This window comes from Fistularia commersonii, chromosome 28 (genome assembly GCF_037954325.1).
Source record: "Fistularia commersonii isolate RoL2024-O1a breed Wild chromosome 28, RoL_Fcom_v1.0, whole genome shotgun sequence".
In the NCBI taxonomy this organism is placed as follows: Eukaryota; Metazoa; Chordata; class Actinopteri; order Syngnathiformes; family Fistulariidae; genus Fistularia; species Fistularia commersonii.
Genome location: NC_141311.1, coordinates 13,118,744 through 13,138,535, shown reverse-complemented (window position 1 = coordinate 13,138,535; position 19,792 = coordinate 13,118,744). Strand labels below are relative to the sequence as shown.

Below are 19,792 nucleotides of genomic sequence, written 5' to 3'. Positions count from 1 at the left end.
TGACAAATCAGTTCAAAACCCCTTGAGTTTCATCATGCATGAAAGGTTTCTTGTCAAAGCTATTTCCAAAACTTGTATAATTTTCCAAAACAGTGTTTTTTCCATTGTCCAGTGAGACTGACCTGGTCTCAAAAGCATTGACTGGAAGCATCTGGGAAGAACTTATGGACATCTCAGTTTGAATTGCTTTGTTGACAAACTGTTTTTGACCAGATTTTAGGGTGATTGCTGGCAGAGCAAGTTGCTCCCTCTGTCCCTTCTTGTCCTCCCACAACTTCAGAAGACGTCGCTGATTATTAGTCATATCCTTAAGATTTTGCTGTAAGGACATAACCTGATCTTCCAAGAGTGTTTTTGAGGTGACTGTATTTGCCAACTCAGATGTCAGATCATCAACAGTCAAGCTCAATTTTCCAGTCTTCTCCATCAGAGAATTGCATTCACGTTCTTTGTCAAATAAGTCATTAATTATGTCCTTTGTGGTCTTTCCACTGAATTTACGGCTGCACTCCAGTCCAATCTCTGTGCGAAGAGTCTTCACCTGTTTCTTCAGCTCCTTATTATCCATGGTCAAAGTCTTCAGTTTCTGTTTCAAAGCCTCAATTGAGCGCATCCTTGACTCACACTGCCTGAGCTTTTCTCTGAGCACACTTTCTCTGTGAATGGCAGCATCTCTTTCCTTTCTGCATTTCTCCAAAAGTTTTAAGGTCTCAAATTTGGAAAGTTCTCCAGCTTTGCTGTTAGAAGTAGCCATCCTGCTGTATAAGTACTATATATATATGAAGAGAGATGTATACGCACTCACACACACACACACACACACACACACACACACACACACACACACACACACACACACACCCAAACACATATATCTGTCAAATATCACAAAAGTTCTTTTTGAAATATGAATAATTAGAACCTTTTCAAAGAAATCCTGAAGCAATGTTCTGTAAAACCCACGGCGCAGGACCAACAGCAACCTGCATGCCTCAGACTGAACCAGGTGACGTTTGTTGAATGAGGTTATCTCTTCAACAGGCAGCTCCAGTGTAACTCAAAGCTGTGGGTAGAATGACCCTTAATTAGGATGCCACCATTCCTCTGACACAGTTTCAAGTGACAGTTTTTCCCCTATTTTTCTCGTGTATTTTTTTTATATAACAGAAAGGGTGTGCATGGAGACTGCCTTTGACATTTAGCAGAATCAAACTACTTTCTTTTTTCACAGATGACAATGATGTAGAGATACACTTTTGTTTTAAGCCTTACAATTCAAAAAAGTTTAACAATGACACATGAATATACTTAAAATTCATTATTAAACTTGAAGTTGTAACAGTCCACAAATTCACTAATGTGGACTTTGTGCATTTATGCTGCTCTAATGCCCCTACACCCTCCACACACCTGCTCATTCACTGGAGCTGATCACCAGCAATCATCAGCATCACACTGACCCAGCGATCAGATTGTTCTTTGTGATGAAGGCTGTTTCATGCATGCCATTTTGTTCATTCCCCCTATGGTTGTAGCTTCTCATTAAAAGGCATTGTAGAACAATTCTGTGGTCTGTTATTTCTTACTTATGTACCAAGAAAATGCTCGTGCCAGATGTATGAATGCTTTCAACAGAATACATTTTGACATGAGCATTAAGTCAGTTTGGTGGTATATAAATGTATAACTACTTATTGTAAATTGTATGAACTTCAATTTATGAACATGGTACCAGCAATGACTTCAAAAAAAACAACCCAATATTGTATGAAAAATCCTGATTTTAAAATTTCAATACTTTAATTATTTTTTAACACTACTTAAAAAAGGCACAAGATGTAAACCGCCTTACCACATAGGATAACTTAAAGTTTAAATCAGTAAGAACAATACAAATAAGTATGTACACATAAGATTCAGTGTTTATTGTCATATGTACGTGTTTGCCCGCACAATGAAATTCTTTCTTTACTGTCGCAATACATTTGGCAGGCACACAACTGTGGAGTGAGCAAACACGTCTGCCAAGCAGGGTGCCATGTTGTGTTAGAAAAGAGAGGAAAGAGTGGAGGGCAAGGGAGAAGGAGAGGGAAAAAGCCAATCTCAGACTATGTTGCAATAGGGGATTGCAGTGTGGGATTAGGAAAAAACACCTCAGCACATAAGCAACATAATAGGGCAATACAAATAAGACATTACAACAGTACTCAAGACTTGCACGTGCGGGAGAGGGGATAGTGTGGGGATGGCCAGTTGTCACAGCACAGACAGTGGAGGGCATGAATACTGCCCAACAGAGGCACTTGCACTGGCCTCTGTATGCTGCTCTGCAACAAGAGGGAGAGGTGGTGGAAGCCAAGAAGGCGTTGAGTTGAGGGGTGTGTGTATTGTGCCTGTGTGAGCCCGCGGACGGGATGGTGGGGGGAGGATTGGGGGAAGGCAAATATCTTGTCTACATAACGTCCAGGAGAGGGGAGAGATACCAGCCTTCCAAGGCCAGTGTTGGAGGGCCAATGAAGATAATTGTTTTGGGTTCAGGCCGACACTGTAATTTTCCATCTGCCTTAAGTCTTTCTGGTTCTCCCGGTGGTTTCAATCCAATCCTACAAATTAGGTGTCCAATTTCCATCTAGTAGAGCTGTCAACTTCTCCAAATTGGCACCCATCCGCAAAAAACGTCCATCCTGTTTACAACAGTGCTCGCCTATCATTCGAGTCTGATGTGCACTGCACATTCCATAAAAATTTTACGATAAATCAGGAAGCTGCTAGCTCCAAACAACAGCATAGCTGTTATCATAATTCCAATTTGTAGGATATCTTCAGCGTCTTCCACGGAAAGGATCGACCGGCACACGATCCTCCATTTCCCACCTTTCATCCACCTTAACCCTATCTTCTTGTCGTGAAAATTTGGTCAATTGGGTTGAGAAACCTGTTGATCAATTCCAATTTTGGGTTTCGGACGAAATGTGAAGAGTGGCTCCGATACTTCAGAGACAGCACAAGACAAAGAGAAGCAAACAGGGCAGATAAGGGCATGGAGAAGAGAGAGAGAAGCATCTGCCTTCATTGAGAGCCAGAAGACTGTAAAGAGTATTCTGTACACATCAAAACCAATCCCATTACTGGATATAATCCAAATTTCATTTGAAACCACTAAGATTACTTCTGACTGGTTATCCAAGTGATTTAGTATGATTGCTATTAATAGGAAAACACATCGGAGTAGCTTTGATTGTTGTGAAAAAAGTGGTAAAATAAAGTTCTATAGTTAAGTAGAAAAAAAAAAAAATTAGTATTTCATGTTTGTGGCCTACTATACTTAAAAGCTCAAAAGCATATGAAACCATAAACTTTCTATCTTTAATAATGTTTTGGACCTATCTCTTCTTTCACAGGCTATACCGTCAAACAAGACTTTAAGGTCTTTGGACAGAAATATCCAGGTGCCAGTGAAATCCAGACGTCCCGTGACTTCATCAATGCAGCAACTTGAGTCTCTCTAATACGGTAACTGAAGAACCTGTAATTTAAAAAGAACATTTGCTGTTAAGGAGAAGCTACGTAAAGGATGTCCGGTGTCATATGTTCTGCTCCATTAGGTCAAATGCATGCAGGTCAAACCACTAAAATAGGCAAAGAAAGGGTGGTGAGGATATGTTTATACTGAAGCTATTATAGTACATCCCAAAAAGATTCAGTGTCTCTTTTTTAAATTTACCTTAAGACATTAGATTTTTTTATGCTGCTGTTGCTTCGATCACATTTGTGGAAACAAAGTTTTCAGCTTGCACTACAGGCTCTGGCCTGCTGACGAAATGAGCCTGAAAAAAAAGACAGATAAAGCATAAAAATAGATTGTAACAAATAACCATTATTCCCATGAAGGGGAAATAACTGAGACCATTCAAACTGATCAGCCTACACAAATGGGCTTACCTTGCCCTAATTCTATGAATGTAACAAGACATACCATAGTCTTATGGGCCTGAATGTTTTACCATCAAGAGATATGCTAACACTACCCAATCTCACCAGTTAGACTGTACCAGTTCGAAGTGCTAATCACAATAAGTATTACTTCTTGGAAAATTCATGGAGGGTGCATGCATGTATGCACACACACAAAATCCTTTAGTGTAGTTTCACAGAATAACAGACAGTCGGGTCAAACCTTGGCCCTGCTATTGAGGGCAGAGGACACATTAAAGGTCAATCATTGCTATCTACGCCATGAATGAGTCTGTTTGAGTAATACAGATACTGTCTATGTTGCCAAGGCAGGACAATGAGCAGATAATTATTATTATTTCAAAAAAGACTACTGTCCTCATCTTTTGACTTAGTCCTTGTTTTTTTCCAAAAAATATTTTTAAGGGACTTGGAACCAAATTGCTATTAATTATTCCTATTATTTTCTAAGTGAGCCCTAGGTTTATGGTGCCCAGGAAGCAGTTAAGCCCTAACTGCTTCCTGGGCATTACCGGAGTGGCTGCCCACTGACCTTTGTTTATCCATGGTGGGTTGAATGCTGAGAATAACCCCCCCCCAGAATTAATGAAGAATTCAAAATGAAACAGATGAATGTCGTCAACCACAAATGCGAAATTACTTATTCGCTTTTGACATGTTTCAAGTATTACTGTTTTCTTACTTCGGCAAGTTTTTTGGTCTTTTTTCTGTTCATTTAAAATAGAGGTTTGATACTTTTCTGAAGGAAGTTATTAATTTTTTTCCAAAACATTTTTAAAGTTTCAGAAACTAATGACTGCAAAGTCTGATCATTTTTTTCTAGGTCTTACAGATGTAGAGCCCTGGTTGAGCCCTAGTAGGCCACGTGTAAACAACATAGTGGCCTTATTTACCTCACAACCCACTGGCAGCAGGATGTTGAGTAGCGTGATTGTGAACATAACTGCAATGATAATTCTGGGATTGTCTTCTGTGATTGCAGGCCAGAAAGTTATCACAAGAACTGAGTGCCACTGTTAAGGAGCACCATCTCAGCCACTCAAATAGGATAATCCAAAGGACCTTTGCACAAAATAAAGGCATACATAAAAACATTGCTCAAATAAGCAAATCAAATCGATTAAGCACAAATAATACACAGAAAAAAGTGTACATAATTATGAAGAAATTAATATGTATTGGAGGCAAATTGCAACACATCAGAGGAGGGATTTTATATGTATATGTCAATATTTTTCTTTTCTTTTCGGCTTTTCCCTTCAGGGATCAGCACTGCAAATTAACCTTCTCTAACTCTATTCTCTGTATCCTCCTCTCTCACACCAACTACTGTAACTTCTAATCTGAATTAATAAATAAAGAATCACAGTATTCTCCATGTTTCAAAAAAAGCAATCAGAGCATGCAAAAATGAAGGAATAGTACTTCTTGATGTGGATATTATAATACTATCTTCACTTCGACATATTATGGAAATTTTGTGAAGGTAATTTAAAATGGAGCATTGACAATTCTTGTGATTTCAGTGATTTTGAAACTCTGGAGTATACTTATGGTTCGGATTGCCCGTGTGTGCCAAAAAATTGGATAGGTTTCCACAGATGGCAATGGCAAATACAAAAGTTGTGCAAATCCAGAATGGTCCTGAAGGACAGATCAGCAGCAGCATCATAATTTGTTGCTTGGGTTCTCTAAGATCGGTCATAAAAGACAATTCGACTGACCGAACAGATCAGGATTTCTACAAAGATGAACATGAATGAAGTTCTTTCCAGGCCATGGCAGCACCGATCCAATGATTCGCTCCTTCACCTGAAAGAACATGATTTGGAAGTCAACTTAAATTACATGACGCATTCTTTTAACATCATGAAATTGATATTTAAAGAAGAAGCAAACATATATTACATTATGCGTCTCAATGTCAAAAAACCTCTGATAGTACTCAAATGTGAAGAATGGAGCACTTTTCCTTTGCCCTTCGAGAAGCTTTACTAAAACAAAGAAGAGAATTTAATCATCCAAATCAAATAATAATAAAACATGAGGGCTTCAAGGCGGATTTTATAGCATCATGAGTAGTGTTGGGTCCTGACCTCGCTTTTGTCATCACTGGCGGAGTCCACGTCATCCACTTCAGGGCCATTAGCGGAGGCATTTCTTGGATTCTCATGGCTAAGAAATTGATCTTCAATACTAACGGTGGTTGCATCTCTATTGACCTCGAGCAAATTGCCAGCTTCTTCAAATTCATATTTCAAGACATAAATTAATAAAAAATTTTAGTCAATAAAAAAAAAAATCAAATGATCCTGATTCATTCATGCATCAACAAATCTTAATACAGTCTTAAACTTCAAGTGGCCAGATGTTTGCTGTAAGCCAACAAACAAGACATGAGTCCTGTTTGTTATAAATTATTAATGTGATTGATATGGACGGGGTTTTGACAATTGTCTATTGCATTATGTTTTAACTTTTCAATAACACACACACACACATTAGGAAGTAATTTACCACCTGTAACAAACACAATTAACATTTACCAATAAAATACAGATAACTGGTTTGCATGACTGATCACTGTTCACAGACATAGTAATGAGCATTAGAACATTGTGACCAAAGTATCTATTTGATAAATAACCAGTCTCATTAAATTATGAAACTTTGATTTAGGCATGTCTGTGGAGGTTCTCAGTCATCCAGGTCATGGTCAATTCCTGTCAAATCTTCTTTTCATTGCAACTGGACTTTTCTTTCTTGATTGGGGGCCTCCAACTCTGGTGGTTATATTCAGAAACTCCCCACAGTCCATTCCTGAAGAACCCTCTTGGATAAGAGATGAAACAATGTCAAAGGGAGGAAAATCAGGTCCAGTTGCTACCAAAAGCCAATTTTGACAGGAATGGATTTGATTTAAGCATCTCATTTAGTTTTCCCTTGTTTTGAGCGTTTGCGTGTCCAAGCAATTTAGTACTGAGAATAATTTGAACGGTCTGATTAATATTTTTAAGCCAAATTTAGGCTTTCCTATTTTTCACAAGATTTGATCAATTTCTTTGCAGTGACGTGTTATTTTTTGTGTTATGTATCAAGTTCTTACAATCAAATACGAAGTCTGAAAACATTTCTTTTGAATCATTGTAATATGTATCAATATTAAAAAGCTACTTCTTTTTGAGTTCAATGAGATTTGCTTTACACAGATAATGGGGACAATGGGGATAATGGGAATAAATGGGACAACTCAAAGTTTAACAATAAATTATGGAGTGAAAGATCATAGGATTCTGTCAAAAAATAGCATTGTTATACAACAGATAAATGGTCACCCACCTTGAAATTGAAATGAATCGTTGAAGGACGCCATTTACTCCTACTAACTCTCAATGACTAGTCTGAGAACAATTTTCCAGCAAATTTGTTTTACAGAGAGGAAGCACATAACTCTTTAGAAAAGCTGCAATGATAACAGATAAGTAGATAGTCCTTCAATTATAAAGCATGTTAACATAATAAATTTCAAGCATTGTAAGTTCGCACGAAAATTCAAAAAAATATGTTAGCTTAAGAATGAGCAAGTCTCCACTTAAAATTTCATGCGCATCTGTGAGAATAAAAACCTGTATTGCAAAAACAGGCGTTTCTCAAAAGAGCCGAAAACGTCCAGGTTTTTATACACAACGGAGCTATCTGATCGGGCAGGTACAGGAGACCAAATTATTGGCCGAATGTTTTAAGTCCTCTGAGCAAAACTGGCTTCTTCTCGAAGAAGTTGAGGCAAGCCAAATACTAGAACATTTCTCCGGTTAATGACTGAGTCTTATGGTTAGACTCTGTTTCTTTTTTCCGGTTTGGATTTCAATATAAAATATTCCATTTGTTCTTAGGCTAGACCTTTAGTCGTTGTGCGATAGCAATTGGATATTAATCTTTGCTTATGCTCCAAAATATATCATTCTGATGATTATTTCTTATATTTTCGTTTATTTGCAAGCTAAAAGTAAGGTGCTTTAATAATAAAATTTATTTTGAAACTTTCCCTAAACTACAAATCAGCCAACTCAACAACGTTGAGATTCGCAAAATTTGTTACACTTGAGGAGTTGTATTTTTTAACCTCAGACGACAAAGGTGTAGCTTTACTTTGTATTTTTAAATAGGTTCAGCTCATTTGATATCTAAAAACAACTGTTAGGTAAAAGGCAACCAGCCCTTTGTGCCTCCTGTTTATTTTTTCATCGTCGTCCACGAGGGGTTTTTCTCAGTAGCATGGACAATAGCAGCATTTATATTCGAGAAAACGGCAACCTCCGCCTTGTCAGTGGCATTGTTCTGGCACAGCAAAAGCCAATGTCATCATGCAGAAGGACAAATCCGTTTGTGTTGAGAGAAGAACACTTCATATTCACCTACAACGCAGAGGGAAGTCTAAGATACACGTCAAAATCTCTCTTTGACATCACTCTCTCATTTGTTGCTGACAACATCCAGCATGTGGACTCGTTGGTAGATTTTCCTGAGCAAATAGGGGAGCGACTTTTTGCAGCAGCGGAAGCGAAACGCATGTTCTTAAAACCAGACGTTTCTCAAAGAGCTTTCCAGGTATTCAGTGATGCTTATGGAGAAATAGTTCTTAAATCCCTCTGTCTAAGAAATAGGTACGTTACGTTACGACGCTATCTGATGGTCTAACTGTTTATCGGAAAAAGCAACATTATCGTTTGTTACGTCTAGGTTTCCATTGCTGCATGAACGAATGGATGAAATTAAAACATTTCACAGTTTGAAGCGTTTGGATCTGTACGGCTGCAGACTTGGGGATCATCATGAGATCTTCCAACATCTGACATCAAGCTCATTGTCAAGGTAGCACCGGCCCGTTTGTTCTTGCGCTTTCGAAGAAATTGACTTTTATAACATTTTTATTAATTTATGTCAGGGTTCTTTAAGGGATTGTGTGATTTATTATTTTTGTTTATAAATGGTTGTGCTTTTGAGTTCTGCTTATTACTTATATGAAAATTTATTTGCACTCCCAAACAGGTTGTTTCAAGGTGCCTAGTTAAAACATAAAACATGTTAAGTCCAGTGAGGGCTGTACATAATCTTAAACCATAACAGTTGGATGCATATATGTACAAGTGTGAGAGAGAGATAGAAGTAGAACAAAGATAATGATAATAATGCATTTTATTTGAAAATCCCTTTCTTGACACTCAAGGACACAGTAATCTAAGTTTATAATCTACATTTACGATCTGTCTATGATCAATAATAACATCGATGACATAAATAACTTAACATTTTCTTCTGAACATGCAAATTCTGATGTTGAAACATTATATTTTATACATTTTCTTGATAATTTTGTATATTCACAGAGCTTTTTTTTAAAAGATATGGGCAATGTTCTTGAATATTAAACAATCTTTTCTTTCTTTTTCTCTAGTCACTTGATTCAACTTTTCATTGGTGGTAACAGACTGTCTGATGTTGGCCTTCAAAGACTGACTGCCCCTGTTCGGATGAGGAGGAGGGGGCTGGACTGTCTTCAGTTCTTGGATATTTCCTGTCAGTCCACAAAGTAGTATATGTGACAATAGCATTCTAGCAAAAACACATTTACAAGAAATCCTAAAATTGTGGTGATTAGGTCTTTCCCTGTTGAGCACTTGTTCTTCATCTAACGCAGACAACCCGATCTCGGAGAGGGTTTTCAGATACCTCAAATGCCTCCCCAAACTTGAAAAACTTGACTTATCTGGGACTAAACTGAAGGTAGGACAGTTATATTTATGTAAACATTGGTCAGTCCTAATGCGAGTACCTAATTTTATACCTCTAGGTTGGCACAGAACTGAAGTCAAAAATATATGACATGTTTGGCCTTCTTTATTCGGAGGAACCATTGGATGTATTTGACCACTCAAGATGTATTACAGAAGGATGGGCTAAACAGGTAATATTCCCTTCAAATATTACAAATTTATCAAGATATCATATCTTTTTTGTTATGTAAATATCTCATCACACTTCCCCAAATTTTTACCAGACACAGATCAATCCAAGGATGTAAAATTATCCACCATGAGAATAAAATCCTTGTTAGAGAAACAATATTCAGTGTTTATTAATTTGCTGCATTTGCTCCAGTGTGTCTCTGGTTAACCCCTCGTAAACAAATGCATCACTAATTGCTAGGTTGTAAGCCAGTGGGAAACAAATGCATCACATATGCCAAAGCAGAAGAAAATGGAAGAATCTAGAATATCAGCACTTCGCTTTTGTAAGTGATCTCTAATGTTACATTGCATTCTGACTTTAAAGGTCTGCTCAAAGCCATGCTTAATAATAAAATTATTCTCTTGAAATGTTTTGATTCTTTAGTTGGCCGGCAGAAGTTTGTTCAAGACACACTGAATGAAGTTCCTTTGCTTTGTGAAAGAAAAGAGGCCAAGGAAGAAAAAATGCATTTCTATAAACCTTCAACAAACAAGCATTTAGAGGAAAAATTGACTCATTCTTTTGATCATACCATAAACAACATCAAAAAAAGACCTAATCAATCAGAAAGAAATGATAGTTCATCTGAAATTCCTCATACCAAACTTTTTTACTCAGCTCTTACTGCAGAGGATACCGACCTTTTGAATTATTATTGATGCATGTGGCCATGTCACGTGCCAGGGGCGAGTAGCATAGACATGAAATGCCACATTCAGCTTCCTGGGTTGTTTTAACCCTGTTGAAGAGTCTTGCCCAATTATTTTGCTCAAAGTATTTTTATATACAGGTTTACAATTCTATGAATAAAGATTTTTTTAACTTGATTTTCTTCACTTGTTCCATGTGTTTATTTCTGTTCAATCACATGACTTGTGGTAAACTCAAAGCTCAGACATACGACAGACCATTGAAAAATGGGGTTTTATTTATAAGGTTAATCTGGTTAATCAAATTAGTGATTATATTTTTACTGGCTGAATATTGCTTATGCAAACACAAAAAATGGTGCAAGACAAGAGGTACGATCATCCAGTTTTTGTTTCGAACTATTCAATCAAGACCCACTATCATGTAAAAACTAAAGCATACTCAAGTTTTTATTCCCTAATATACATGAATCTCATCTTTATTAACACTTATTTCCTGGGGCACTTTGCAGATTCCATACCATATTTTGATAGGCCCAGTAGATTTCCTGATGAGCCTTTTCATATTATTCTGTTGCTATTGACACAACTCTTATTTGAAAACTATGACATCTAATCTGACTTTGTGACAGTATTTATTTTTATTGACCCTGTTCTTTAAAAGCTTTGAGTTACTTCTTTCATTCATTCTTGACACCAATTATTGTATATACAGGTTCACAGAGGGGCTAGAACAGTCTCAGCTGACATTTGGTGAGAAGTTGTAAACTTGGACTACTCAATCACAGGGCCACATATTAGGATATAAAACCATATAGTATATCCTCTTTCTCTTAGATATACTGTATCATCTAATCTATAGTAATAAATACATTGTAAGATTAGTAAATTTCCATAGGCTCTATATTACACCTCAAATGGCCAACGACATTGCAGAAATATTAATACAAAGTGGAGACCCTCAGAAAATGAGATGCTCTTTTGCCAGACATCACTTAATGTAGCTTTTGGGGCTCTAAGCATCATAAAGAATCCTCACTCAGTTCAGCATTTTCTTTATACAATTATAGGCATAATATACACAGACATAACATGGCTTGTCAGTAGTTAATGTAGTAGTTTTAAATGTTATACCAACCCATACATAGATAACAGTATAATTTGTCCACATGTATCATCTGTCACTGCATGTTACTTTTAGAAAAGAATTTGAATCAATTTTATTCTTTTGCAATTTATTTCTGAATCATTATTATGAGCATATCCAATAGTTGGGCAGAAAAATCTGTGTACGTACCATTACTATGTATTATGATTAGTTGAGTTGAATTTGTTATATTCAGTACAAGGAAAAACACAGTAATAGCACAAATAATAGCTCAAAAAGGACTGCAACACTCCCAACAATCCATATTAACCAAAGGTTTATCTGGGCACATCTAGATCACATCTGAGTCACCAATTAATAATTCAAAACACCATTCATTCTCATATATACACCAACAAATGTATAATTCACACATTAAATTCAGAGAGAATACCAAACCTATGTGCCTCGTGCTGTCTTAGATTTCTTAAGATGTCTCAATTATGCAAGTATACAGACAGGATTTCTCTTAATCAGTCTATATTAAAAGCTTAAAAGTGTGGCTAATACAGTTAAAATTCATTGCATTCAGGTATTCCTATTCCAAACACAAGAGGTAAGAACTCATAAAGGTCGAAGTCCCTTGACTGCCAGAGCTTTTGATTTTAGATTTTGGATTGGGCTAGGCTCATTTTTGTTGGGAGTGGCCCAGCATTTTCCTCTGGCTGTTTTGGGGTGATGATCGGTAGGGAGGATGCTGGATAGGTCTTCAGTTTCTGTTCTGTGATGAAGTCCCTGTCACCATAGATGCTCAATTTCTGGGGGAAAAAAGTTTGGTAATATTGCACTATAATAAATGTTATTAAGTAGCATGATAAGCAAAGATATTCAAAAAGTAACAATGATTACAACCCTGAACGAAAGTATAAACAAGCCTGAATAAACCACACTGAGGGTCCACAGAAGGACCCAGGCCTGAATCCTGAAATATATGGTAATTACATTGTTCAGCCAGCTGTTTAATTTGTTACAGCTCTTAAGTATATTTGAGTAGATTTTCAGATCCTTTTCATAAGGATAATTCAAAAAGTACTTGCTGCACCCCATGGCTGGTAACTGGGCACTCATAAATCCAGATAACGCCTGAAATTAGGCTTGACTGTACATGTATAATTTGGCAGTGACTCAAGCTATCTAATAAAGGTTGGATATATAGTGATAAATTACAAGTGAGTAAATTCATACCACTTAATGTAGACTTAATTGTTTACACAGATTATTAGCAAATGCAAACAAACATAAATGATCAGGGAAAAAAACAAAACTACAGAAATATTTTGCAATTTAGATTGTGACTACATCGACACTTAAAATAAAAAGGTTACTTTCAACGTTTCAGAAAATAGAATCTGACCTCCTATACTCCTAGGTCACACATTTTACATGCATACAGTCTGTTGGCCACTTTAAGTGGATGAAGTTGGGATGAGACTGGGATCAAACCCTGTCCAATAATGATCAAATATCCAAATGACAGGAGAAAAGAAACATGTATTTGGGGAAATAAGGCTGTTAAAGAAATGCGTGAACAGATCTTACCTCAGCTGGCACATACTGCTCTACAGCAGTTGCCATGGTTGCACAACAGATCCAGATGAAGACCACAACAGACAGTATCAGAGTTGCGGCTAGAATCCAACTTGGTATCCAAATGTTCCTATATGTAAGTATGAACTTTTCAGTTTATTGACCATATGGATTCCAATTACTTCTTTATTACTTTTATAATCCTGAGCCTGAGAAGTTCAAGAGTGTTAACCTACCTTGACAGACAGCTGACAACATCATATTCATCATAGCTGTGATCCCCTGTCATGTCCCTGTCCCGCTCCTGGATTACAGTGTGACGATATTCTTTGTAAACTGGGCTGTTCAATCCAGAGACTTACAAGAGAGAAATAAAGGTATTTCAAAATACAGTCCCACTGAGTTATTTTTTATAGGTAAATAAGGTGTATTCATATATCAGTCAGACTATCTACTAATGTAATGAAAAGACTATACGGCATTCACTGACTGACATGATATGCTGACTTTTTCAAGAAGAGAGATACATTCTGCCTTGAAGGAAGATTATTGATGAAACTGTGATAAGAAGTAACAAATAAACATTTTCTTATATTAAAATAGAACAACTACTGCAAAACTGTGAGTCTATTTTAGCTTCGCATAAAAAGTATCATCAGTGAAAGTCTTACTCATCATGGGATTTGTAAAAAAAAAAAAAGAAGCAAAATCAACAGATGGACTTACAGCTCTTCCATGGATCTCTGTCCACCTCTTCAAGATCAAACTGAGGGGAGAACTTGATCTGTGGCTCAGCCTGGAAATCAGTAAACTGAAGTCTTGAATATTGTTCCTTCTTTTATGTGGATAGTGATAAAATAGAATCGTATTGTTGAAAGCACAACATAGAACAGCATTAGACCTGAAAAATTACAACTTTGCCCTCATCAGCTTGGAGGTGGAAGGTCCATGAAGAAGTGATGAAGCTGTGGGCCTGACTCATCAAATCATCCCAGAAGCCTCTGACCAGAGTCAGGGGGTAGATGAGGCGAATCCTTAGCATCATGGCCTCTAACTAAAATTGCATGACATTTTCAGTACATTGATATTTTATGACATTCTTTTTGGCTCCCAATTTTAGGAAGGGCTGGTCCTGAGATTTGGTTTTAGTCCACACCACATTTAAATATTCTTAGAGTTAAATAATAGTAACGCAGACTTTTCTGGGCAAGCAGTTTCTATAAAGGTACCTGTTTTTGGTGCTGTACTGCAAAGGGAAGCTGGTTATCACATCCAAGGTAGCATGCAGACTGTTGATTCTGCTGGACATATGCTTCATCACACGCTGTTGAGATTTGAAGGTAATGCGTGGGTAGGTTAATGGTTAGTTGGTTATGAATTGGTTTGGAATTTACACTTAACGAGGCATATTACAGAGGTCTGGGCATCGAGTTAAACGAGATTGTGCAACTCACTTAATTCACATTCAGATTTTGTTTGATTCAGATCTTCATTTTCATGAACAAACTGGCAAATAGAAAACAGTCGGCAGCCTCTCTGACAGGCGTAGAGTTCCTCCCCCTACAAAACACAACCAGTTGACAGCTTCGACAAGAAATATGCACGACAGATGACGCCCTATTCCCCTTGTACAGGAACATAATTTAACCAAACGGATAAATTGCAACAGAACAAACAAGCCATTTCAAAAGAAGTCGGTTATCAAGCGTTAGCTAACGCTAGCCCAAAGTAGTTTCAGCGAGACTACTCACCCTTGGGTAGGTGTGTAAACTGTGTGTCATTTCACATGACTTGTGACAAGATGCTGTGCTTCCAAGAACGCTATCAAAAACGTCGGGGGATGCAAATGTGTATACGAACAGGGCAAACATTCCGGAAAAAAAAACCGAGGAAGAATGAATTCCCATTGTAACAACGACAAACTTAACAAACAACAGCTTCGCTTCCCCCTTCTTCATCGAGTTTGGTCTCGCGGGAATATGGAATCGCATGAGATTGGTGCGGTTGTTTTCCTTGTATATTATTTTTGTATTGATTTATTTCATAAATTATTGTTCAGTCCCTACAGCAGGCGCATAAAAGTAACACTGGTTTCACTTGACACGTGTCAAAAGTTGATATTTGTTTGTTGTTGTTTTAGCCATGCATTGACACAGAAATGACAAAGTTTGTTGGCCACATGTTGATGTGGATGTGGTACATTAACCGGGACGGTAGTTGGCGGTACGTATCCACAGCATAGTAATTCTAAAGGCGAAGAAGAAGTTGACGCACGGAGGGACGAAGAAGAAGGAGAAATAAAAGAGAACTACGAAAGTCAGCCATGGAACATGTGAACTCAGTCGTTTAAGGCTAGTTTTATTTGTTTATGTATTTACTTACGTACCACAGAAGAAGTAACAGTGTCTTTACCAGCATTGGAGACGACATCAAAATCAAAACGGAAGCAGGACCACCTAGCACAGGTTTACAGGTTTAGATTTGAATCTATGTCATCTTCAGTCACGATTTTACTTTTGTCTATACACTACCCCAGCAGGTTCTTGAATAATAATATCTTGAATAAGAATACTTCAAGAAGTACCTGAAAATCTTTTGGGAAAGTCATCGCTTTTTCAGTAAAATGGACAACTTTGTAGTCCGGTTTCCAAAGGGAGTGGCTCCTAAAACGGCTCCTAAAACGAAGAAGATATACAAACAAGCGACAGTTGAATCCTTGCGGGTTAGTTGCTTGTTGTTTTCACTTTGGCTAAGCTAATTATATTGTGTTGCAGATTTTCTCACTCGCTTATCATTCTTTTCCTATAAGAGGGTAGTTGTCATTGAGGACATTTTGCGATACAAGTCTGTGCTGGACCTGCCTGACCAGCACAAAGACGACCTGCTAAGTACACTAGTTGAACTTAGTAAGAAGATACCATCTCGGGAGGTTCTCAGGTCCACCAAAATAGGTAAGGTTTCGAAATGCTACGAGGTCCTAACCTGATATATTTGTGCATTTAAATTAATTGCATTGTCAGGAAAAAAAGACGTGTTGAACGACAAAGTAAGAATTATTTCGGACTTGCTCAGGATGTTCTGTCATACAACAACTTGAGCTAACATAGTTGCAGACATAATTGGTTATAATTAACTCTGAATAACAAATACCGACCATAGCTGCTTGCCAGACTTGGTCTCAACACAACATAAAAGTTATACCCTGAAATTACAGAAATCTTCTCTGCCCTATTAAGGTCACAGCATAAACAAACTGCGTAAGCATCTGGACCCTGTGGTGAGTTCAATGGCAGCAAAGATTTACACTGACTGGAGGACCTTCATTGATGAGAATTCTAATAAGCCAGCTATTGAAGTGCGCTCTGACAAACAATCTGAAAAACTAAGGAGTAATGCTCGGAAACTAATGGCTGAAGCCCTGGAGGTCAAGGTGAGAAACATAATTTGGTCAGGAAAAGTAATTCATATTAAAGTTGTACCATGTAATGTTCAATTGAAAATTGTATCTCTGTGATATGAAAACAAAGTATTCATACATAAACTCTTGTTCGAGTCCATAGTGCCCTAATGAATTTTTTTTTAGCTATGCTGGCTTTTATATTTAATGGTTGCAGGTCCATTTTATATTCTTTCTGTTTTTTTGAAAAACACATGTTTAGGTAATGCACATTTGTTGTTGGATTTGCTGGTTAAAATCAATGTACATTGACTTAAATATATACTGTATATTCTACATGTTCATTATTCTTATTGATTCACAGGAGGAGTCTGGTGTGATAGACAGCATTGAAAGAGAATTGTTTCACCAAAGCTCTCGATTAGTGAGCGGAACCTACAGACGAACAGTCAGAGCACTGGTCTTTGCCTTCAAACACAACCCCGAACTCAGAATTCAAGTGAAGGACAATACCACATCAATCAACCAGTTAGTGCTCAGATATAAGAAATAGTGGACAGTAAAACAGCCTTCAGTAGACTACAGAAAACAAAACTGTGCTTATGTGTTTCTCTGATGTAAACTTAGCACAAAAATGAAGGGCATTGGTGTTTTATGGATTATTGTGAAAATGCAGTACTTATTTCCCCTTTATGTGGTGCAATGTCTTTTTTTGACAGCTATTTTCGATTTAGTCTTAGTCTTTTGGACTAAAATGCTTATTATTGCAAGTCAAATTTTAATTAATTCTATATGTGATAGTGGCAGTCCAGTTCTAGTTTATGAAATCTTGAAAGGTTTTAGTCTAGTTTTAATTAAAAGTCTATATGTAAAGTCTTTTAACAAAATTAATTTAGGTCTATTTGTAATGGTCATTTCTGTTGGGCATATTTCAACTGTTTTTATTTCATTAATTGATGTCTTACTTCATCATCCAAAAGTCACTCATAAGTTGTGAAAATAGAAAATCTATATGTTCAACATACTGCAACACATTGATGCTTGTAGATGACTATTTTCACCAATTATGACAAAATTAAAGGAATGGTCTTACATACAAGGTTTCCACCTTACTTTCTGATCTAAGGATTATACATTACACACAGATAAAGTGGTAATAGTGGAATTGATATTCATTAATGTTCAAAAGCCAAAAAAAATTACATACTTTGGCAATTGTTGCTTTACATCAGCATTCATTATATACAGTCATTTAGCAGACACTTACTTACCGAAGCAACTTATAGTGCAGATGCCAGGGATTGAACTCAGGACCTCATACATGCGGAGATGCGCTCTGCCACTGAGTTACATACAACTTTATTTTCAACTTTATTTTGAGAATTTGCTCAAGTGTAATGATATGCTCTAAGTATAGGCAATGGATGAGGAATACACATACTCAGCTTGACCTTGTCCTCCAGTGCAATTAAGATGCATACTATTTTTAAATCAGACATCATACAACCCCACCGAGTTTGACTATTATTTGGATCCTGTGGCGAAGGCTGCTGGGATAGATGACTGTGCCCTGTTGCTCACCAGGTTTCTCTTTAGGAATTCTGGTGTCTGGTTGAGGGAAAAAAACACAGAAGGGGTACAATTACTCTATCCCTGTATATAATGTACACCTCCTCTAAAGGTCTACAGTTGATCGATATCTGTGGACATGGTGATAGACAATCTGCCAGCAAGCACTAGCTACATGAATGAGCTGAGGGGGACAGTATCTGTGTAATGGAGAGAGAAATGGGCTATGGTCCAAGTTTAGTTTTGCTGCTGGATGGGATTTTCCACACAGCGAACACTGGGTGGAGCGCTTTTGCGGTGCTGTTGAAGGGCGGTGCCAACAGGAGCCCCGCCCAAGAAGAGAAAGCGGGGGAAAAAAAACAAGAAAACGAGAAAAGAAGTTGAGGTATTTCAGCACAAGCGTGGTTAAAAACATGGTAGAGATCGTGGTAGAGAGGAGGTCCGTTGTATTTAGTGAGTTAAACACGGGCTGTCTGTTGAGGCTCGAGGTAGAACCTGCTCAGTTTGAGCAAAAGGGGCTGCCACCGCAACGCCGTGCTACCATTAGCTCTGCGAGTTGGGGATGGTCCGTGTCCTTCTACAAGCTGTGGGTGTGCGGAGACAGAGCCTTATTGGGGGAGAAATTAACTAGGCCGAGGGAAAGTTCAAATTCTTTGTCAACAAGGGGCAAGTGTGTACTGCCTTGAGTGGCGGCGTGGTCAAGCTAAGCAACACCCGTGTCCATGTTGAGCTGCTTTGCCTGTCAAGACCGCAACGGCCGAGGCAAGCTATGTGCATGAGGGTGGGGACGTCAAGGGTAGGACTGTGACACATAGGCAGGAAGACAGCATGGTGCAGAGGGACAAGCGTGGGTCATTACCTGGCGATCCTCCTGAGAACAATGCCTATCCCTGCCAACCAGTGACACTTCTTCATCGTCAGGTCCTGATGGAGGTGCTGTGCGAGGAGTGACTGTACCAAATTCTTCATTTTATTTTGAAGGGACTCCTCAAAATATGGTATCTTGAGACCAGGCCGTTTCCTCAACAGGATGTGTGGATGATCCCGGGCTTGCAGGCAGGACACTGCTCATTTCACTCTCTGGATAAGAGTCTGTTTTGGTAACCTCATTTAGCCATTGATAATCAACTCAGAAGTGCCACTCGCCCCCTTCTTTGGCACCATAACTGCTGGGGATGCCCTTGTTCAATGATGCCGACACACTGCATCTTGGCCAGTGCCTGCTCTGCTGCTTCCTGTCAGCCCAAGGGGAGGTGGCCTGGATGCTGTTGTATTGGTGCAGCAGTGCCTGTATCGAGTGTTGCACCAGGGAGAAAGGTTTGACCAAGCTCCGCCTTGTCACAGGAGAAGCAGTTGTGGAACTCCATCAACAGTTGGCAAAGCCGCTCCTGCTGTTTTGCGTTGAGGTTCTCGGCACTCGTTTGCCATACCTCATGCAGTGCTTTTCTCAGTCTGTTTCTGTGGCTCCTGTCATGGGACCGGACTCTGTTGTCCCGATGTGTTTGGATTCTCGTTCAG

At 38.2% G+C, this 19,792-nt stretch overlaps 5 protein-coding genes across 7 annotated transcripts; 2 read left to right on the top strand and 3 right to left on the bottom strand.

Moving 5' to 3' along the window:
• Nucleotides 1-7: 7 nt before the first annotated feature.
• LOC147217675 (uncharacterized) lies at nt 8-754 on the bottom strand. The gene has a single exon (XM_086176269.1). It carries the CDS (start codon nt 752-754, stop codon nt 8-10), a length of 747 nt encoding a protein of 248 aa, XP_086032395.1.
• A 1,097-nt stretch (nt 755-1,851) lies between these two features.
• Nucleotides 1,852-7,776, bottom strand: yipf1 (Yip1 domain family, member 1). The gene is given in 9 exon segments (XM_086176454.1): nt 1,852-3,526; nt 3,725-3,827; nt 4,869-4,983; nt 4,985-5,037; nt 5,510-5,619; nt 5,700-5,787; nt 5,884-5,964; nt 6,072-6,217; nt 7,315-7,776. Coding segments are annotated over 8 exon segments (711 nt in total). The 5' UTR covers nt 7,349-7,776; the 3' UTR covers nt 1,852-3,526; nt 3,725-3,743.
• Nucleotides 7,777-8,044: 268 nt separating this feature from the next.
• On the top strand, nt 8,045-10,811 carry lrrc42 (leucine rich repeat containing 42). Of its 3 annotated transcripts, none has more exons than XM_086175741.1 (7): nt 8,045-8,639; nt 8,716-8,847; nt 9,431-9,552; nt 9,674-9,759; nt 9,884-9,940; nt 10,183-10,267; nt 10,369-10,811. In XM_086175741.1, exons 1-7 carry the CDS (start codon nt 8,251-8,253, stop codon nt 10,641-10,643), a joined length of 1,146 nt encoding a protein of 381 aa, XP_086031867.1. In that variant the 5' UTR covers nt 8,045-8,250; the 3' UTR covers nt 10,644-10,811. The 3 variants fall into 3 exon arrangements, with proteins under 3 accessions (XP_086031867.1, XP_086031866.1, XP_086031868.1); XM_086175740.1 differs by having other exon boundaries at nt 9,827-9,940; XM_086175742.1 differs by lacking the exon at nt 10,369-10,811 and having other exon boundaries at nt 9,827-9,940; nt 10,183-10,275.
• On the bottom strand, nt 9,859-15,285 carry tmem59 (transmembrane protein 59). The gene is made up of 8 exons (XM_086175743.1): nt 15,060-15,285; nt 14,763-14,868; nt 14,538-14,632; nt 14,210-14,362; nt 14,035-14,104; nt 13,545-13,665; nt 13,321-13,438; nt 9,859-12,539 (listed from the first exon to the last, which is right to left on the bottom strand). The coding sequence occupies exons 1-8, from the start codon at nt 15,264-15,266 to the stop codon at nt 12,387-12,389; spliced, it is 1,023 nt and encodes a 340-aa protein (XP_086031869.1). The 5' UTR covers nt 15,267-15,285; the 3' UTR covers nt 9,859-12,386.
• Nucleotides 15,271-17,801, top strand: tceanc2 (transcription elongation factor A (SII) N-terminal and central domain containing 2). Its single transcript, XM_086175744.1, has 4 exons — nt 15,271-16,030; nt 16,118-16,259; nt 16,545-16,738; nt 17,070-17,801. Exons 1-4 carry the CDS (start codon nt 15,932-15,934, stop codon nt 17,256-17,258), a joined length of 624 nt encoding a protein of 207 aa, XP_086031870.1. The 5' UTR covers nt 15,271-15,931; the 3' UTR covers nt 17,259-17,801.
• Nucleotides 17,802-19,792: the final 1,991 nt, after the last annotated feature.

Bases quoted from the DNA above. Each gene is read 5' to 3' on its own strand.
- tmem59 (XM_086175743.1), bottom strand. From the start codon at position 15,266: ATGAAGAAGGGGGAAGCGAAGCTGTTGTTTGTTAAGTTTGTCGTTGTT. The intron at 14,105-14,209 runs GTCTAATGCTGT...ACTGATTTCCAG, and splicing joins GCAAAGTTGTAATTTTTCAG to GCTGAGCCACAGATCAAGTT. The intron at 12,540-13,320 runs GTAAGATCTGTT...TTTTTCCCCCAG, and splicing joins AGCAGTATGTGCCAGCTGAG to AAATTGAGCATCTATGGTGA.
- LOC147217675 (XM_086176269.1), bottom strand. From the start codon at position 754: ATGGCTACTTCTAACAGCAAAGCTGGAGAACTTTCCAAATTTGAGACC.
- tceanc2 (XM_086175744.1), top strand. From the start codon at position 15,932: ATGGACAACTTTGTAGTCCGGTTTCCAAAGGGAGTGGCTCCTAAAACG. The intron at 16,260-16,544 runs GTAAGGTTTCGA...TGCCCTATTAAG, and splicing joins TCTCAGGTCCACCAAAATAG to GTCACAGCATAAACAAACTG. The intron at 16,739-17,069 runs GTGAGAAACATA...ATTGATTCACAG, and splicing joins CTGAAGCCCTGGAGGTCAAG to GAGGAGTCTGGTGTGATAGA.
- lrrc42 (XM_086175740.1), top strand. From the start codon at position 8,251: ATGGACAATAGCAGCATTTATATTCGAGAAAACGGCAACCTCCGCCTT. The intron at 8,640-8,715 runs GTACGTTACGTT...TGTTACGTCTAG, and splicing joins TCCCTCTGTCTAAGAAATAG to GTTTCCATTGCTGCATGAAC. The intron at 8,848-9,430 runs GTAGCACCGGCC...CTTTTTCTCTAG, and splicing joins ACATCAAGCTCATTGTCAAG to TCACTTGATTCAACTTTTCA.